The 20,296-nt window shown below is 40.8% G+C and overlaps 1 protein-coding gene across 3 annotated transcripts; it reads left to right on the top strand.

Moving 5' to 3' along the window:
- Window positions 1-8,925: 8,925 nt before the first annotated feature.
- Window positions 8,926-20,284, top strand: LOC124048494 (zinc finger protein 135-like). Of its 3 annotated transcripts, XM_046369333.1 has the most exons (4): window positions 8,926-9,046; window positions 13,920-14,030; window positions 14,962-15,171; window positions 18,820-20,284. In XM_046369333.1, exons 2-4 carry the CDS (start codon window positions 14,027-14,029, stop codon window positions 19,839-19,841), a joined length of 1,236 nt encoding a protein of 411 aa, XP_046225289.1. In that variant the 5' UTR covers window positions 8,926-9,046; window positions 13,920-14,026; the 3' UTR covers window positions 19,842-20,284. The 3 variants fall into 3 exon arrangements, with proteins under 3 accessions (XP_046225289.1, XP_046225288.1, XP_046225290.1); XM_046369332.1 differs by lacking the exon at window positions 8,926-9,046 and having other exon boundaries at window positions 13,694-14,030; XM_046369334.1 differs by lacking the exon at window positions 8,926-9,046 and having other exon boundaries at window positions 13,695-14,030; window positions 14,965-15,171.
- The last annotated feature ends 12 nt before the right edge of the window (window positions 20,285-20,296 follow it).

Genomic DNA, 20,296 nt, shown 5'->3' with positions numbered 1-20,296 from the left:
CACATTCCATCCTTGAATATCAAGGACTGAAAAACACATTTCAAAAAGTGCACAACTTCAAACATTGAATTGGCATATGGTGATGCAGTACAACTTTATTGAGTTATTAATGAATGTACATATCATTTTACATGTCAATTAGAATGAAATTGGTGAAGATATAATTGACATTCCTTACCCTAGGATTTGGTGGAAAACTACAAAATACGCCATATTTGTAGTTCACAACTTCTGGTTTAGGGAACAAATTGTATGTCTTTTTTTGTTTTTAATTAGGCTACATTATTTTATTTTTAAACTAATATTGCATAAGCAAACGTATCAAAAAGTATAATACAAATTTGACAGGAAACATATGATACCTACAGGAAGTATCAATGTCAGGACATAACCGTTCTGGAAGCACCACTGTGGTCACTAGTTACCACAGCCACAAAGTCATAAACCCAGCTGATTTCTACAATGTATCTTTTTTAAATTAGATTTTTAACCTAACCCTACCCTTAACCACACTTCTAACCTCATGCTTAACTATAATCTTAAATTAGGATCACATTTTTGTTTTCATACATTTTTACAATGTATATATTTACTGAACAAAAATATAAACATAATATGTTAAGTGTTGGTCCTGGTCCCATGCTTCATGAGCTGAAATAAAAGATGTTGCATATGCACTGAAAGCTCATTTCACTCAAATTTTGGGGAAAAATGTGTTTATCTTCCTGTTAGTGAGCATTTCTCCTTTTTTCCAAGATAATCCATCTAAATGACAGGTGTGGCATATCAAGAAGCTGATTAAACAGCATGATCAATACACAGGTGCACCTTGTGCTGTGGAAAATAAGTCCACTCTAAAATGTGCAGTTTTGTCACACAACACAATGCCACAGATTCATCAAGTTTTGAGGGAGAGTGTAATTGGCATGCTGACTGCAGGCATGTCCAGAACTGTTGCCAGTGAATTGAATGTTAATTTCTCTACCATAAGTGTTGTTTTAGAGAATTGGGCAGTACGTTCAAATGGCCTCACACCCGCAGACCCCGTGTAACCACGCCAGCCCAGGACCTCCACATTCGGCTTTTTCACCATAGTCAGAGACCAGCCACCTGGACAGCTGATGAAACTGTGGGTCTGCAAAAACTGTCAGAAACCATCTCAGGGAAGCACACATCTCAATGAAGCTCATCTGTGTGCTTGTTGTCCTCATCAGGGTCTTGACCTGACTGCAGTTTGGCGTCGTAACCATCTTCAATGGACAAATGCTCACCTTCGATGGCCACTGGCAAGACAGAGAAGTGTGCTCTTCACGGATGAATCCCAGTTTCAACTGTACCGGACACATGGGAGTATAATTTGAGAAGCAGATGTTGGCTGCGTTTCCTTTACTCTGCGGTCCAACTCATCCCAAACCATCTCAATTGGCCAGGTCATCTGATGCAGCACTCCATTTCCTTGGTCAAATAGCCCTTACACAGCCTGGAGGTGTATTTTGGGTCCTGTTGAAAAACAAATTATAGTCTCACTAAGCGCAAACCAGATGGGATGGTGTATCGCTGCAGAATGCTGTGGTAGCCATGCTGGTTAAGTGTGCCTTGAATTCTAAATAAATCACAGACGGTGTCACCAGCAAAGCACCCCCACACCATCACACCTTATCTTCCATGATTCAGGTGGGAACCACACATGCGGAGATTATCCATTTACTTACTCTGTGTCTCACAAAGACACAGCGGTTGGAACCAACAATCTCAAATTTGGACTCATCAGACAAAAGGAAAGATTTCCACTGGTCTAATATCCATCGCTCACGTTTCCTGGCCCAAGCAAGTCTCTTCTTGTTATTGGTGTCCTTTAGTAGTTGTTTTTTTGTTGCAGCAATTTGACCATGAAGGCCTGATTCACGCAGTCTCCTCTGAACAGTTGATGTTGAGGTGTCTGATGTTGATGTGTCTGTTACTCTGTGAAGCATTTATTTGGGCTGCAATTTCTGAGGCTGGTAACTCTAATAAACTTATCCTCTGCAGCAGAGATAACTCTGGGTCTTCCTTTTCCTCATGAGAGCCAGTTTCATCATAGCGCTTGATGGTTTTGCGACTGCACTTGAAGAAGCTTTCAAAGTGTCTTAAAGTAATGATGGACTGTCGTTTCTCTTTACTTATTTGAGCTGTTCTTGCCATTATATGGACTTGGTCTTTTACCAAATAGGGCTATCTTCTGTATACCACCTGTTAAAAAGAAAATTGCTATTGCAACCTCTTTGATTGTAAAGATTGATTGAGACCAAAAGCTCCAGAGAAGTTTCAAGTGTTTATTACCAAGGATGCTGTGAGCTGAGTACATACATTTAGAAAGTTCACAACACATCTTATATATACTCTTCCCTCCTTTTGGTCACCACACTTTTGTATCCATTTTATGACCCCAAGGAGTTTCCCATATCTCCCCTGTGGAATGTCAATGGTCCTCTCTTTGTTTAGCTAGATGTTTAAAAAATAAATAAAACATCACCTTTATTTTATTTAACCAGGTAAGCTAGTTGAGAACAAGTTCTCTTTTACAACGTCAGAATCACACCCCGTCCATCTTCACTGTCCTGGGCCTGACCCTGCTCTCTGATCCTAGGCAATTTTTTCTTATCTGATTAGGTCAACCTTTTCAAATTAGCATACACACCGTTTCATGGCCTAAACTCCATTAATACTCACAGTAATCATTCACTAATCAGGATACAAACAAACCACAGTTTAACTTGAAACATGTTACATTTTAACAGAATCCATCACACACTTACCTTGTCATAACACAACTGATTGGCTCAAACGCATTAAGAAATTCCACAAATGAACTTTTAACAAGGTACACCTGTTAATTGAAATGCATTCCAGGTGACTACCTCATGAAGCTGGTTGAGAGAATGCCAAGTGTGTGCAAAGCTGTCATCAAGGCAAAGGGTGGCTGCTTTGAAGGATCTCAAACAAAATACATCTTGATTTGTTTAACATTTTTTGGGTTACGACATGATTCCATATGTGTTATTTAATAGTTTTGATGTCTTCACTATTATTCTACAATGTAGAAAATAGTACAAATAAAGAAATACCCTGGATTGAGTAGGCGTGTCCAAACTTTTGACTGGTTCTGTATATAGCCACATATGACACAGCCACAATGTCAAAATTGGCTATATTGTCAAAGACAACACAGAGATATCTGTTCGAAGTCCCTGTTTAACATTCTCCCTCTTCTATCATTCTCTCTGTCCCTTTATATGTCAGAGAGTTTGTTGTTGTTTTGATCATAACCTGTAAAATGTACAATTTATTTCCTCTAATTGAAATTGTAATAATAATGCACGCGGCAGGGTAGCCTAGTGGTTAGAGCGTTGGACTAGTAACCGAAAGGTTGCAAGTTCAAATCCCTGAGCTGACAAGGTACAAATCTGTCGTTCTGCCCCTGAACAGGCAGTTAACCCACGGTTCCTAGGCCGTCATTGAAAATAAGAATTTGTTCTTAACTGACTTGCCTAGTAAAATAAAATCAAAATAAAAAAATTGTAAGCTGTCGTGGAAATTCAGTACTGGTCATTTCTTCAAACAATCATCTTTATTTAATATCGATTAATTATTGCAATAATGAGGCTGGTCGAGAACGTAGTAGCACTATTCAAATCAGAAGCCAAATGAACAGCTCTTTCACCGATGCTATTTGGCTCCCGACGTTAGAAAATATCCGTTCAAATAGAGGCGTTCGTTCGCGAACGACACATCACTGCTATGTGCGTCCCAGCATCTGTTGAAGACCATTGTCCAGCCAAAGAACTACATGTACTTTTGTTTTTAAGTGTCTTTGAGCTTATCTGTATAATGAAAGGTGCTATATAAAATAAATATAATATTATTATGCAAGGACGAACACCGAGCGCCGAGTTGTGTTCTGTGTGCAATTGTGCAACAAAAGTATAGGAAATTAACCGAAAATGCGCTATGATTTCGATACAAAAAGTCCTAACTTCTTCTTATTAAAAATAAGAAAATAATGTGCAACTTTTACAAGTTTTGAAAAACAGAGTTCATATTCATAACATTATATACGTAATGTTGTTGAAATTCAGCAGTTTTGTTTCCTGGGTCATGGAACAACACATTTTTGGTGGTTGGCCCTTTGACTACTATTGCGGCCTGCTCTAAATCTCCAACTCAGTAGGTGGCAGTAAAACATTGGCTTTTTGCTACAATGTAGCAGCATAAAGGCGATTGGCGTCAAGGCAGCAACATTAGTGTCCCTACAGCAACATTAAGACTTCCAGTTTTCCAATTAAAAAAAAGTCTGTGGTAATACGATATTTGATCAAAAACGAGGGCTGATGGGCTTACGTTGCCAAGTTATTTTGCTTAGCTAATCATTTGGACCGACGTCCAAGATGGTGACGGAGGTTCCCCCAAGGTCATAAGGCGAGGGTAAATGGAGGAGGGTGTGTCCTTTTTTTGGAACGCAGACACAATATGGTATTATTTCTTGGATGACTGTGGTATAAATACCCAGCAGCCCTTTCTACTCCACCCATTACATTGGTCCCAATGCAATACACTTTAGGCCTGTAAATTGCATAGTGGTTTATAGAGAAAAAAATATTATATGTGCCAATGTAATGTAAAAGTTGGGTTTGGAATACTCAGTAGGGTCTGTAGAATGTATACAGTACCATTAAAATGTTTTGACACAGCTACTCATTCAAGGGTTTTTCTTCATTTTTGCTATTATCTATATTGTAGAATAATAGTAAAGACATCAAAACTATGAAATAACACTAGGGATGCACGATATATCAGTAAGCATATCGGAATCGGCCGATATTAGCTAAAAATGCTAACATCGGCATCAGCCCGATGTCTAGTTTAATGCTGATGTGCAAAACCAATGTCAAAGCTGCATACCTATATAACGTAGGTAGATGACGTAATGAAGCCACGAAAAATACAGTGCTACAGAGAACAACAGCAGAAAAATACTAAGCGCACACTTCCAACAACTAAACAAGTTCAGGTCGAGCATTCATTTGAAAGAGTAAGAACATTTCAGGCAGACAACTCAAAGGTGAAATCCCTTAACGCCAAGATAATGGGATTCATTGCCCTTGGCAGTCAACAGTTCTCTGTCATGGATGATGTTAGCTTTCACCGTTTGGTCGAGCACCCAGAGCACCGGTACACACTACCAAGTAGGCGCTATTTTTCAGATGTTGCCCTACCGGAGTTACACAGTAACACAGCTACTTGCTATGGGCGTCACTGCTATTAGATTCACGACTGACATTTGGACCAGCGACGTCAAATCAAATCAAATCAAATGTATTTATATAGCCCTTCGTACATCAGCTGATATCTCAAAGTGCTGTACAGAAACCCAGCCTAAAACCCCAAACAGCAAGCAATGCAGGTGTAGAAGCACGGTGGCTAGGAAAAACTCCCTAGAAAGGCCAAAACCTAGGAAGAAACCTAGAGAGGAACCAGGCTATGTGGGGTGGCCAGTCCTCTTCTGGCTGTGCCGGGTGGAGATTATAACAGAACATGGCCAAGATGTTCAAATGTTCATAAATGACCAGCATGGTCAAATAATAATTAGGCAGAACAGTTGAAATTGGAGCAGCAGCACGGTCAGGTGGACTGAGGACAGCAAGGAGTCATCATGTCAGGTAGTCCTGGGGCATGGTCCTAGGGCTCAGGTCCTCCGAGAGAGAGAACGAAAGAGAGAATTAGAGAAAGCATATGTGGGGTGGCCAGTCCTCTTCTGGCTGTGCCGGGTGAAGATTATAACAGAACATGGCCAAGATGTTCAAATGTTCATAAATTACCAGCATGGTCAAATAATAATAAGGCAGAACAGTTGAAACTGGAGCAGCAGCACGGCCAGGTGGACTGGGGACAGCAAGGAGTCATCATGTCAGGTAGTCCCGGGGCATGGTCCTAGGGCTCAGGTCCTCCGAGAGAGAGAAAGAAAGAGAGAAGGAGAATTAGAGAACGCACACTTAGATTCACACAGGACACCGAATAGGACAGGAGAAGTACTCCAGATATAACAAACTGACCCTAGCCCCCCGACACATAAACTACTGCAGCATAAATACTGGAGGTTGAGACAGGAGGGGTCAGGAGACACTGAGGCCCCATCCGAGGACACCCCCGGACAGGGCCAAACAGGAAGGATATAACCCCACCCACTTTGCCAAAGCACAGCCCCCACACCACTAGAGGGATATCTTCAACCACCAACTTACCATCCTGAGACAAGGCTGAGTATAGCCCACAAAGATCTCCGCCATGGCACAACCCAAGGGGGGCGCCAACCCAGACAGGATGACCACATCAGTGAATCAACCCACTCAGATGTCAGCCCCATGAGCATGCCGAGTCTGACAGCACAGTGGGTCGACGAGGATTTCGTACTGAGGAAAGACATATTGCATGCTCAAGAATGTGCTGGTTCTCATACCGCTGCTGCCATTTCAATGGCATTTGATAACATGTTTGAAACTTGGAAACATGAATATACTCCTAGTTCCATTCGAACAACTGACTTGACAAATAAGATAATCAACTGCATCTGCAGCAGACGTGATACCTTCTGTCGTAGCATTGAAACGCCTGCACAACAAAACTGCCGACACAGACCGTGGGGTTAAAGCAAAAGTACTCTACAAGGGCAGTGAACAAGTGATTCGGAGGCATTCTTTCTGAGCTTCTTTACAGTGTCACTGTGCTAGGTACAGTGCTCAATGCTAGGTACAAGGACCGCTACTTCGATGCAGACAAACATGGTTTATGTGAAATGTTACAGACACAGCTGGATAAGATGGAAACGGACACAGTGACAGTGCGCACCGAGGAAGAGAGGCCACGGACAGACAGAGCTGAAACTTCACTGCTTGACATATATGATGAAATCCTCGTTGAGACTGAACAAATTAACAATGAAACAGCAAAGCAAGTATGTGAAAGAAATAGATTTTGATTATGTTTTACTGTTAACGGGGAGGGACATACACTACCGTTCAAAAGTTTGGGGTCACTTAGAAATGTCCTTGTTTTAGAAAGAAAAGCAAAATGTTTTGTCCATTAAAATACCACCAAATTGATCAGAAATACAGTGTAGACGTTGTTAATGTTGTAAATGACTTTTGTAGCTGGAAACGGCAGATTTCTTTATGGAATGTCTACACAGGCGTACAGAGGCCCATTATCAGCAACATCACTCCTGTGTTCCAATGGAATGTTGTGTTAGCTAATCCAAGTTTATAATTTTAAAAGGCTAATTGATCATTAGAAAACCCTTTTGCAATTATGTTAGCACAGCTGAAAACTTTAGTTCTGATTAAATAAGCAATAAAACTGGCCTTTACACTCTTTGAGTATCTGGAGCATCAGCATTTGTGGGTTCCATTACAGGCTCAAAATGGCCAGACACAAAGACTTTCTTCTGAAATTTGTCAGTCTATTCTTGTTCTGAGAAATGAAAACTATTCAGTGTGAGATATTGCCAAGAAACTGAAGATGTCGTATAACGACGTGTACTACTCCCTTCACAAAACAGCTTAAACTGTCACTAACCAAAATAGAAAGAGTGGGAGGCCCCGGTGCACAACTGAGCAAGAGGACAAGTACATTAGAGTGTCTAGTTTGAGAAAGACACCTCACAAGTCCTCAACTGGCAGATTCATTAAATAGTATCCACAAAACACCAGTCTCAAAGTCAATAGTGAAGAGGCGACTCCGGGATGCTGGCCTTCCTTCTGTAGCTTAGTTGGTAGAGCATGGCGCTTGTAACGCCAGGGTAGTGGGTTCGATCCCCGGGACCACCCATACGTAGAATGTATGCACACATGACTGTAAGTCGCTTTGGATAAAAGCGTCTGCTAAATGGCATATATTATTATTATTATTATTCTAGGCAGAGTTGCAAATAAAATGCCATATCTCAGACTGGCCAATAAAAAGAAAAGATTAAGATGGGCAAAAGAACACAGACACTGGAAAGAGGACCTCTGCCTAGAGGACATATTTCCACCGGTCTAATGTCAATTGCTTGTGTTTCTTGGCTCAAGAAAGTCTCTTGTTATTGGTGTCCATTAGTAGTGGTTTCTTTGCAGCAATGCGACCACTAAGGCCTGATTCATGCTGTCTCCTCTGAACAGTTGATGTTGACATGTGTCTGTTACTTGAACACTGTGAAACATTTATTTGGGCTCGGAGATGCAGTTTAACTCTAATGAACGTATCCTCTGCAGCAGAGGTAACTCTGGGTCTTCCTTTGCTATGGCGGTCCTCATGAGAGCCAGTTTCATCATAGAGCTTGATGGTTTTTGTGACTGCACTTGAAGAAAATGTCAAAGTTCTTGAAATGTTCCGTATTGACTGACCTTCATGTCACTGTCATTTCTCTTTGCTTATTTGAGCTGTTCTTGCCTAAATATGGACTTGGTCCCCTACCCCTACCTTGTCACAACACAATTGTTTGACTCAAACGCATTAAGAAGGAAAGACATTTCACAAATGAACTTTTAACCTTTTCACATGTGAGTTCCAAATATTTCTAACGGTCGCCCCAGCGTGAGTTGTTTTATGCACGTGATGTCAGAATGCACCCACTTTTCCAAAATGGTATTATTATGCAACAGGAGATTAACGCGCACTACCTGCTAATTATCTATAGGCTATGTTTAAACTTGCCAATTTCTAATCATTTTCTATCAAGTTGTATTTTCTAACAACAGTTTGAATTGAGGTGTGTTCCCCCTCCTCATTAATTCATATAGAAGTAGTCCATTTCAGCGCTGCGGACTATTTATGTTTGAAGCTTTACCGAGTTGGGTAAACTTCTCTCTTCCAGGAGAAGCCACCACACTTCACTCATGTTTGCGCAGATCAAGTATGCAAATATTTGCGCAGTCTTGCACGAATTGGAAAATGTTCTTGCTGGTGCTCACTTTGCCTTCCTTGTTGTTTTACTACACATAATAACTTTGGACATGTGTACGTTCCTATCAAAGTAAGTTCCTTATTTTCTGTATATCATGTTGTCGTTTCTACTGTAGGCGCATACAGTATGTATGTATGTATGTATGTATGTATGTATGTATGTATGTATGTATGTATGTATGTATGTATGTATGTATGTATGTATGTATGTATGTATGTATGTATGTATGTATGTATGTATGTATGTATGTATGTATGTATGTATGTATGTATGTATGTATGTATGTATGTATGTATGGAGAATAATGTATTACAGTTTTATTCACATGTTTTCAATTACTGGTGACAGATAATGTATTCCGATTATTGCATATATTGTAATGGACACCTATGATGTGTGTAAAATACTTTTTTGAAGGTTGTACTGATTATATTGAGCTAAGCTATTTGCCAGCTATGTGTGGTGCCATGTTTGTTGATATTATACGATGTATTCTGGGTGTTACGTAATATGGTAGACCAAAGATGTTATAATGAGGTGAAGGAATGGTTCACTCATTTTCGGGTAAACTTCGGAAGTGAATGAAGGGAAGTGGATGATCGTATATGACACACCCCCTTCAACATGCATACTACAACCAGACCAAACTCATCTTGTCTCCTCTTATTATCTTTGGTTGATGCGACATAAACAAGCATGACGGTGCGCACAAACTACCCATCACCTGATTACTTTCGATTTCCAGAAAGTGTTTTACTCAATTATTTCGATCAATGGTGAGCTCACCCGTGATGTCATTAATTATAAATAGCAATTTATATTAGATAATTCATATGGTAGTTTATGTCAGCTGAGAGTTAATATGACCACTTGTGTTATGTCAATCTTTCCTCAGTTAGTGCTAGGACAAATATAGCCTACATTACTCGGGTTTGGATGATTGTGTTATGCTGTAGCTACTGCTGTGAATGTGTAAACATTGCATCCAAAAATAAACTGCTCACATTCTGGACATAACTTTGTAAGGACTGTGTTTGTGCAAAATGTTTCTGAAAAAACAGTGGCCAGCGCAAATGCTGATTGTGGCGTCATTCGAAACTGGACGTTCTAAATACGCATTCTAATCACACTGGTTTGGTCATACTCTACAGGGAACACTGTAGAATGAACACACTCATGTGTTGGTACCTGTGAAAAGGTTAACAAGTCACACCTGTTAATTGAAATGCATTCCAGGTGACTACCTCATGAAGCTGGTTGAGAGAATGCTAAGAGTGTGCAAAGCTGTCATCAAGGCAAAGGGTGGCTCCTTTGAAGAATCTCAAATATAAAATATACTTTAACACTTTTTTGGTTACTACATGATTCCATATGTGTTATGTCATAGTTTTGAAGTCTTCACTATTCTACAATGTAGAAATTAGTACAAATAAAGAAAAACCCAGGAAGGAGTAGCTGTGTCCAGTCTTTTGACTGGTACTGTATATTGTATTATTTTATGGGGCTCTTATTTTATGGGGCTTTTACGGAGTGTTGTTGGCCTTTTACTCCACCCATTCCATTGGTCACAATGTGAATCACTATCTGGAATACATATTGGCTTATAGAGACAAAACTATTCTGGGTGCCACAGTAAAAGCATTGTAAGGAATACTCAGTAGTAGTGGAGGGTGCTCAGGGGAGGACGGCTCATAATGATGTCTGTAACGGAGCGAATGGAATGTCATCAAACAAATAGAAACCAAGTGTTTTCTGTATTTTATACTATTCCGCTCCAGCCATTACCACGAGCATGTCCTCCCCAATTAAAGTGCCACCAACCTCCTGTGCTCAGTAGGGTCTGTAGAATGTATATATGGTGTCATTTCATGTGGCTCTGAATAATACAGAGTGTTTCTGGTCTTTTACTCCGCCCATTCCACAATGCAAATCAATCAATATGGAATACATTTTTGCTTATAGACCATTTATTTGACCATCAAACATGTTTTAAACCCACATTTAATGCAAATGTCACTTAAATATAAAACAATTGTAACCATTTTTTATGTTTAGACTGCGTTTACCATCAGTCCTATTAGCCAACGTACAATCATTGGATAACAAAATAGACGAACTACGATCACGTATATATCTTACCTACGGGACTTTAAAAACTGTAGTATCTTAAGTTTCACCGAGTCGTGGCTGAACGATGACATGAAGAACTTTTAGCTGGTGGGTTTTACACTGCATCGGCAAGATAGAACAGCCGCCTCCGGTAAGACAAGAGGTGGCGGTCTGTTTAAATTTGTAAACAACAGCTGGTGCCCGACATCTAATAGTAAGAAGGTCTCGAGGTTTTGCTCGCCTGAGGTAGAGTATCTCATGATAAGCTGTAGACCACACTATTTACCAAGAGAGTTTTCATCTATATTCTTCATTGCTGTCTATTTACCACCACAAACTGATGCTGGCACTAAGACCGCACTCAATGAGCTGAATACGGCCATCAGCAAACAGGAAAATGCTCATCCAGATGCGACGCTCCTAGTGGCCGGGGACTTTAATGCAGGGAAACTTAAATCCGTTTTACGTCCTTTCTACCAGCATGGTCAATGTGCAACCAGAGGGAAAGACAATCTAGACCATCCTTTACTCCACACACAGAGATGTGTACTAAGCTCTCGCTTGCCCTCCATTTGGCAAATCTGACCATAATTATATCCTCCTCATTCCTGCGTACAAGCAAAAACTAAAGCAGGAAGCACCAGTGACTAGGTCAATAAAGAAGTAATCAGATGACTTAGATGATAAGCTACAGAACTGTTTTTAGCACAGACTGGAATATGTGACTGAGCTAAAGGGTAGAGCTATCGCTATCAAGGAGTGGGACTCTAACCCGGAAGCTTATAAGAAATCCTGCTATGCCCTCCAATGAACCATCAAACAGGCAAAGTGTCAATACATGACTAAGATTGAATCGTACTACACCGGCTCCGATGCTCGTCGGATGTGGCAGGGCTTGCAAACTATTATGGACTACAAAGGGTAGCACAGCCGCAAGCTGCCCATTGACATGAGCCTACCAGACGAGCTAAATTACCTCTATGCTCGCTTCGAGGCAAGCAACACTGAAGCATGCATGAAAGCATCAGCTGTTCCGGACGATTGTGTGATCACACTCTCCGTAGCCGATGTAAGACCTTTAAACAGGTCAACATTCACAAGGCCGCAGGGCCAAACGGATTACCAGGACGTGTACTCCGAGCATGCGCTGACCAACTGGCAAGTGTCTTCACTGACATTTTCAATCTGTTCCTGACTGATTCTGTAATACCAACATGTTTCAAGCAGACCACCATAGTTCCTGTGCCAAAGTATACTAAGGTAACCTGCCTAAATGACTACCAACTCGTAGCACTCACGTCTGTAGCCATGAAGTACTTTGAAAGGCTGGTCATGGCTTACATCAACACCATAATCCCAGAAACCCTAGACCCACTCAAATTTGTATACTGCCCTAACAGATCCACAGATGATGCATTCTCTATTGCACTCCACACTGCCATTTCCCACCTGGACAAAAGGAACACCTAAGTGAGAATGCTACCACTCAGCGTTCAACACCATAGTGCCCTCAAAACTCATCACAAAGCTAAGGACCCTGGGACTAAACACCTCCCTCTGCAACTTGATCCTGGACTTCCTGACGGGCCGCCCCCAGGTGGTAAGGGTAGGTAACAATACATCCGCAATGCTGATCCTTAACATGGGGGCCCCTCGGGTGCATGCCCTGTCCCCTCCTGTACTCCCTGTGCACTCATGACTGCATGGCCAGGCACGACTCCAACACCATCATTAAGTTTGCACATGACACAACAGTGGTAGGCCTGATCACTGACAACAATGAGACAGCCAATAGGGAGGAGGTCAGAGACCTGGCTGTGTGATGCCAGGACAATAACCTCTCCCTCAACGTGATCAAGACAAAGGAGATGATTGTGGACTACAAGAAAAGGAGGACTGAGCACCATTCTCATCGACGGGGCTGTAGTGGAGCAGGTTGAGAGCATTAAGTTCCTGGGTGTCTACATCACCAACAAACTATCATGGTCCAAACACACCAAGACAGTCGTGAAGAGTGCAGGAGAAAGGTTCAATAGCTGCACCATCGAGAGCATCCTAACTCGTTGCATCACTGCCTGGTTTGGCAATTGCTCAGCCTCCAACCACAAGGCACTACAGAGGGTAGTGCGTACGGCCCAGTACATCACTGGGGCCAAGCTTCCTGTCATCCAGGACCTCTATACCAGGCGGTGTCAGAGGAAGGCTCTAAAAATTGTCAAAGACCCCAGCCACCCTAGTCATAGACTGTTCTATCTGCTACCGCACGGCAAGCGGTACCGGAGCACCAAGTCTAGGTCCAAGAGGCTTCTAAACAGTTTCTCCCCACAAGCCATAAGTCTCCTGAACATCTAATCAGATGGCTACCCATACTATTTGCACCCCCCCCCCCTTACTCTGCTGCTACTCTCTGTTTATTATCTATGCATACTGTAGTCACTTACTGTAGTCACTAACTCTACCTACATGTACATGTTACCTCAATTACCTCGACCAACCTGTGCCCCCACACATTGACTCTGTGCCGGTACCCCCTGTAAATAGCTTCGCTACTGTTATTTTACTGCTGCCCTTTAATTGTTATTTACTTTGTCTTAAAATGGCATTGTTGGTTAAGGGCTTGTAAAGTAAGCATTTCACTGCCAGGTCTGTTGTATTCGGTGCGTTTGAGAAATACATTTTGATTTGAATATGTCGAAAGGGACTTTTACTTTGAACTCTTTTGAAATTCTATGACCCGGAAGTAATTCATTTGTGGTTCTGACGAGACGATGATCTGACAAATGTTGTTTATGTCCAATCTTTCTCTAATCTGTTGTTAAATGTCCCCGTCTAGAGATATCGAATCAAGAATCTGGCGGACACCCCAGCACAAAAGTCGGTTTGTGATTAACTTGCATTTCAGGCGGATTCCATGCTCGAAGGAGTGAGAGGAGAAGCCAAATGGGTAAGGTTCCATTAATAGTATTTATCCTTGTACGTTATTTGTCGTGAAAATGTAATGTAAATATCTGTCATTAACCACGTTTCCATCCACAGTTTTTATGCCAGGAAAGTCCCTTCGCGACAGCTGTGGAAGTTTTGGTGTAATGTTATAAATGCCGACAGATATTTTGTTTTTTTTGACATTGTATCTTTTTGTGTCGGTAAAATTCATTATGATGGAAATGGCGGTGGAAACGCCTTTATGCGCAATTGTTGATATAACCATCAAATCGAAGTACATTTGGAGGCACGCGATGATATGGTGTGTGGTCATCCCACTAGTACGACTCGGGAAACCATACAGTTTATTAAAATGCATATGAAATACGTTACGATTAACTTCACATGGTGGTGAAAGTGCACGGTGTTGAGCTTGATGCTGCTTTCCAATTAATATCGAGGGTATTCGTCTAGGGACATGATGCTTGACAAATACAAATAGTATCGCTTTTATCCATTATAATCTCAACATGTAGAATAGACAACCCGCACAGCCTACCCGCAATGTATCTGCGAGCTGTTGGCTATAGAGCTCAGGTGCCAAGACCAGAGTAGGCACATTTGCTATTGTGACAAAACTATCGGTAAGAGTTGAAAATGCGATTGAAACACATTGAAATTTAGATTATTATTGTAAGTGTAAATGTTGTGTGTAATACGTCATCACGCACTGATAAAAAAACGCAATAAATCCATTTGGTGGGAAAAAATTGCATATTTTCAAGAATATTCGCACGAAAATCTGTCGCCATTTGGATGAAAACCTAGCCACTGCCTTGGAAGTCTTGCACTCAATGCAGTTGCATTGTTTCATTCATGTGCTACATTTTACACCACGTTTTAACTGTATTTCTAGTGTTGATTTTTAAAAGTTTTGCACCTCATCTATTAAGCAGATGGAAGCCTTCGAAAGATGTCTAAAATTGAGCGTCTGAACGCCCGTGTGGCGAAACTGCTGACGGTGGCGGTGCATGAGGTTCTGCAGGTGGTTAAAGAAACGGTGTCAGAGTATCAGGAGAACACGGCCAGAACTCAAAGAGAGAATGCGAGTCTGAGGAAAATTCTGCAGGAACTCCAGGATAAGATGAAGAGAGAGAACACAGGTGAGTCCGAGTAGTGAGCGTATGCTAGGCGATGTTCCCTTGCGCATTGTACTCTAAACTAGGTCTTCCACCTCAAAGCACAAGAGGATTTTGACACCCACCATCTCAGATTATGAAATTGTTTCTGTTGTTAAACAGATAATATTAGCATTCCTACAACATTATTTTGTTGAAATATACTTTTGAGCTCTTTGAAATTAAGCAAATTGATGGCACCCAAATTGTCCATTTAAATGTAAATGTATAGGATTCATATTAGAGGTCAACTGATTATGATTTTTCAGCGCCGATACCGTTTATTGGAGGGCCAAAAATATCCGATAACAATTAATCATCTGATTTATTTATTTGTAATAATGACAATTACAACAATACTGAATGAACACGTATTTAAACTTAATATAATACATCCATAAAATCAATTTAACCTCAAATAATGAAACATGTTCAATTTGGTTTAAATAATGCAAAATAATGAAGTATGAAAATGCGAATATACAGTTGAAGTTGAAAGTTTACATATGCTTATGTTGGAGATATTGAAACTCGTTTTTCAACCACTCCACAAATTTCTTGTTAACAAACTATAGCTTTGGCAAGTCGGATAGGACATCTACTTTGTGCATGACACAAGTAATTTTTCCAACAATTGTTTACAGATTATTTTACTTATAATTCACTGTATCACAATTCCCGTAGGTCAGAAGTTTACATGCACTAAGTTGACTGTGCCTTTTAAACGGCTTGGAAAATCCCAGAAAATTATGTCATGGCTTTAGAAGCTTCTGATTGGCTATTTGACATCATTTGAGTCAATTAGAGGTGTACCTGTGGATATATTTCAAGGCCTACCTTCAAACACAGTGCCTATTTGCTTGACATCATGGGAAAATCAAAAGAAATCAGCCAAGACTACAGAAAAGCAATTGTAGACCTCCACAAGTCTGGCTCATCCTTGGGAGCAATTTCCAAATGCCTGAAGGTACCACATTCATCTGTACAAACAATAGTATGCAAGTATAAACACCATGGGACCAAATCAATCCCAGAACAACAGCAAAATACATTGTGAAGATGCTGTAGGAAACGGGTACAAAAGTATCTATATTCACAGTAAAACAAGTCCTTTATCGACATAACCTGAAAGGCCGCTCAGCAAGGAAGAAGCCACTGCTCCAAAACCACCATTAAAAAAAGCCAGACTCCGGTTTGCAACTGCGCATGGTGACAAAGATTGTACCTTTTTTCTTATCGTACTCTCTGGTCTGATGTAACAAAAATTGAACCGTTTGGCCAAAATTACCATTGTTATGTTTGGAGGAAAAAGGGGGAGGCTTGCAAGCCGAAGAACTCCATCCCAACCGTGAAGTACGGGGGTGGCAGCATCATGTTGTGGGGGTGCTTTGCTGCAGGGGGGACTGGTGCACTTCACAGGATGGAAAATTATGTGTATACATTGAAGCAACATTTCAAGACATGCTTGGTCGCAAATGGGTCTTCCAAATGGACAATGACCCCAAGCATACCTCAAAAGATGTTGCAAAATGGCTTAAGGACAACAATGTCAAGGTTTTGGAGTGGCCATCACAATGCCCTGATCTCAATCCTTTAGAAAATGTGTGGGCAGAACTGATAAAGCGTGTGTGAGCAAACCTGACTCGGTTACACCCGCTCTGTCAGGAGGAATGGGCCAAATTCACCCAGCTTATTGTGGGAAGCTTGTGGAAGGCTACCTGAAACATTTGACCCAAGTTAAACATGTGTATGTAAACTTCTGACCCACTGGGAATGTGATTAAATAATTAAAGCTGAAATAAATCATTCTCTCTACTATTATTCTGACATTTGACATTCTTAAAATAAGGTGGTGGTCCTAACTGACCTAAGGCAGGGACTTTTTACTAGGATTAAATGTCAGGAATTGTGAAAAACTGAGTTTAAATGTATTTGGCTAAGGTGTAAACAATACTCCGAGCTGCAGTTCCATACTATTTGTCAGCCGTAGAGAACTGATACTGTAGACTCGTTTTGGGGGTGGGATTGGTGTGGTGTGACCGTGGGTGGCTTTTGACTATTTCTTTGCATTCCTCATGTCTTACTCATTGTTAGAAGAAAGTTGGGTCCAAATAGGACGTTAGGTACTATATTTATTGACTTTTTACAGTGCCTTCAGAAAGAATTCACACACTCCTTGACTTATTACACATTGGGGAAAGGGGATACCTAGTCATTGTGTTAAAGCCTGAATTCAAAATGGATTAAATGCTTTTCTCTCTCACCCATCTACACACAATACCCTATAATCACAAAGTGAAAGCATGTTTTCAGGAAATGTTTGTACATTTATTTCCAACTTAAATACAGAAATATTTCATTTAGATAAGTGTTCACACCCCTAAGTCAATACATGTTAGAGCTGTAATCTGCCAAAGTAGAGCTGTCAAAGGTGATTCTGTCTTTGTGTAAGTCTAAGAGCGTTCTACTTTGGCAGATTTGACCTGTGCTTAGCTTTATTCAGTTTATTTTTATCCTGAAAAAACTCCATAGTCTTTGCTGATGACAAGCATACCAATAACATGATTTAGCCACCACCATGCTTGAAAATATGAAGAGTGGTACTCTGATGTTTTGTGTTGGATTTGCACCTAACATAACACTTTTTGTATTCTAGATATTTTGTTGCACACTTTTTTTTTGTAGTACTACTTTAGTGCCTTATTGCAAGCAGGATGCATGTTTTGGAATATTAAAAAAAAAATCTGAACAGGCTTCCTTCTTTTCACTCTGTCATTTAGGTTAGTATTGTGGAGTGACTACAATGTTGTTGATCCATCCTCAGTTTTCTCCCATCTCAGCCATTAATCTCTGTAACTGTTTTAAAATCACCTTTGGCCTCATGGTGAAATCCCTGAGCGGTTTCATTCCTCTCCGGCATCTGAATTATGAAGGACGCTAACCTGTGTCTTTGTAGTGACTGGGTGTGCTGATACGCCCATCCCAATGTGTAATTAATAACTTCACCATGTTCAAAGGGGTATTCACTGTCTACTTTTTTTTACCCATCTACCAATAGGTGCCTTTCTTTGTGAGGCATTGGAAAACCTCCCAGCTCTTTGTGGTTGAAATACACTGCTTGACTAAGGGACCTTACAATTATCTGTATGTGTTTGGGTACAGAGATGAGGTAGTCTTTAAAAAATCATGTTAAACACTATTATTGCACACAGTGAGTCCAAGAAACTTATGTTACTTGTTCAGCAAATGTTATATTCCTGAATGTATTTAGGCTTACCATAAGAAAGGGGTTGAATACTTATTGACTCGATTTCAGCTTTTCATTTTTTTATGAATTTGTAAACATTTCTAAAAACATAATTACACTTTGACATTATGGGGTATTTTGCGCAGGCCAGTTACACAATCTCTTGCTGAAATGACATGGAATGACCCAACCCTAACAAGCTCCAGGGGCTAGCCTCTTGTTTGGTCTCCAGGAGATTGAGAACAAACTAAATACAGAAAGACACATTTACATTTCACAATAGACAAACAAAATGGTATTGCTTATGACCACCATCAGCTACCCTCCCCCAGTCAATTGCCTATTTCCTTGCTATAAGCCAATATGCATCTTGTTCATGTTCACAGGTGCTGTGCAGACTGTGACTGTCCAACTTGAGCTGCAGAATTGTAAGCAGGAACTTTCGCTGGGGGACGACACTGAACTTTTCCCGTCTGAAGAGGAGTTGACAGAGATTCTCTCTCCAGAGCCACATGATGGGCTTACCAGCGAAAAACCCTTTGGAGTCCAAACATTTGGCTTTCCTCCTATCAGTTTGAAAAAGAAGAGCAGGTCGTTCCATTCAAGGAGCTTGCTGGCCGAGGAACGACCGGAAACGACCACACAGAGCAGAGAGTTGGATCTTAAATCTGAGATAGGACATGATACACATGTAAAGGAACACCACACTCTGGTGACTGATACTGCGCTGTCAGAAACACTATTGAGTCATATGAACTCCACTCACACTGTTTCAAACTCACTTTTCCCAAACGATTCCCCTCAGGCCTCTCAACCACTGCTGACTTTTGAGGAGATCAAACCAGAACCCGAAGTGGAAGCGTATGTCACATATTCAACACCAAAGCATTTTTATGACTGTGCAGGCTCAAGCCACATTTTACCCCAAACACAACTCAATCGAGAGCCTCTTCAACCTAACTCAGGGTCTTATGAACTTGTGTACTTCCAGCCTAACCAAAATTGCTCAGGGGAATCATTTGCATTGGGAAACAATGCTGAATCGGCATTGGACAGATTTGAGGAACAGCACAATACCCTCCCGTTTAGGAAATCTTTTGGTGGAGCAGGAGGGTTGAGAATACTCCAGCGACATCTCGGTAGTGAGAAGCGCTACTGCTGTCCTCTGTGTGGCCGATGCTTCAGTCACGCTGGTGATTTTAAAAAACACAAGAGGGTCCACACTGGTGAGAAGCCATACTGTTGTTCTGTGTGTGGAAAGCGTTTCAGTCAGTCAGGCTACCTAAAAATACACCAAAGGTACCACACTGGAGAGCGACCGTATGGCTGTACCCAGTGTGGGAAACGCTTCAGTCATTCTAGTAATTTCAAGAAGCACCAGCTCACTCACCTAGGATCAGTGCCATAATGTATGAGAACATAAGGGATCTTTGACTGAGAACTATGGCATTCCGTTAATTTAGTTGGTCAGATTAAGTGTATGGGGGAAATGTTCAGGAAAGTGAAAGGATAATATCTAACAGGAGAGAATTGCTTACTTTGTGTTTAACTTGACATAATTACTAATCTTTGGTAGAGTTTTCTGATGTGGACAATATTGTTAAAAGCTGGTATTGACATTTTCAGCACCAAATCTCACTGATAATTAATGTGCAAGACCACAAATTACTGTATTATTCCTGACAATGGTGGTGTGGGTCTGGGAATCTTCCTATTTGATATTTACTACTAGTAAACCTCTAAATTTGATTAGAATGTGTAATTCTTGTCATTTTGAATAAACAAATATTTTTCTCCAAAACAAAATGTACGTACTATTACATGTATGTGTTAATAAAATATATTACACTGTTGGGACTACAT

This window comes from Oncorhynchus gorbuscha, linkage group LG11 (assembly GCF_021184085.1).
Source record: "Oncorhynchus gorbuscha isolate QuinsamMale2020 ecotype Even-year linkage group LG11, OgorEven_v1.0, whole genome shotgun sequence".
NCBI classification, from domain to species: Eukaryota; Metazoa; Chordata; class Actinopteri; order Salmoniformes; family Salmonidae; genus Oncorhynchus; species Oncorhynchus gorbuscha.
Note: the sequence above shows the minus strand (reverse complement) of the source record. Positions and strands in the feature narration are given on the sequence as shown.

Coding starts and splice junctions, on each gene's coding strand:
- LOC124048494 (XM_046369333.1), top strand. Junction 15,172..18,819: donor GATGAAGAGAGAGAACACAG/GTGAGTCCGAGT, acceptor TCATGTTCACAG/GTGCTGTGCAGACTGTGACT.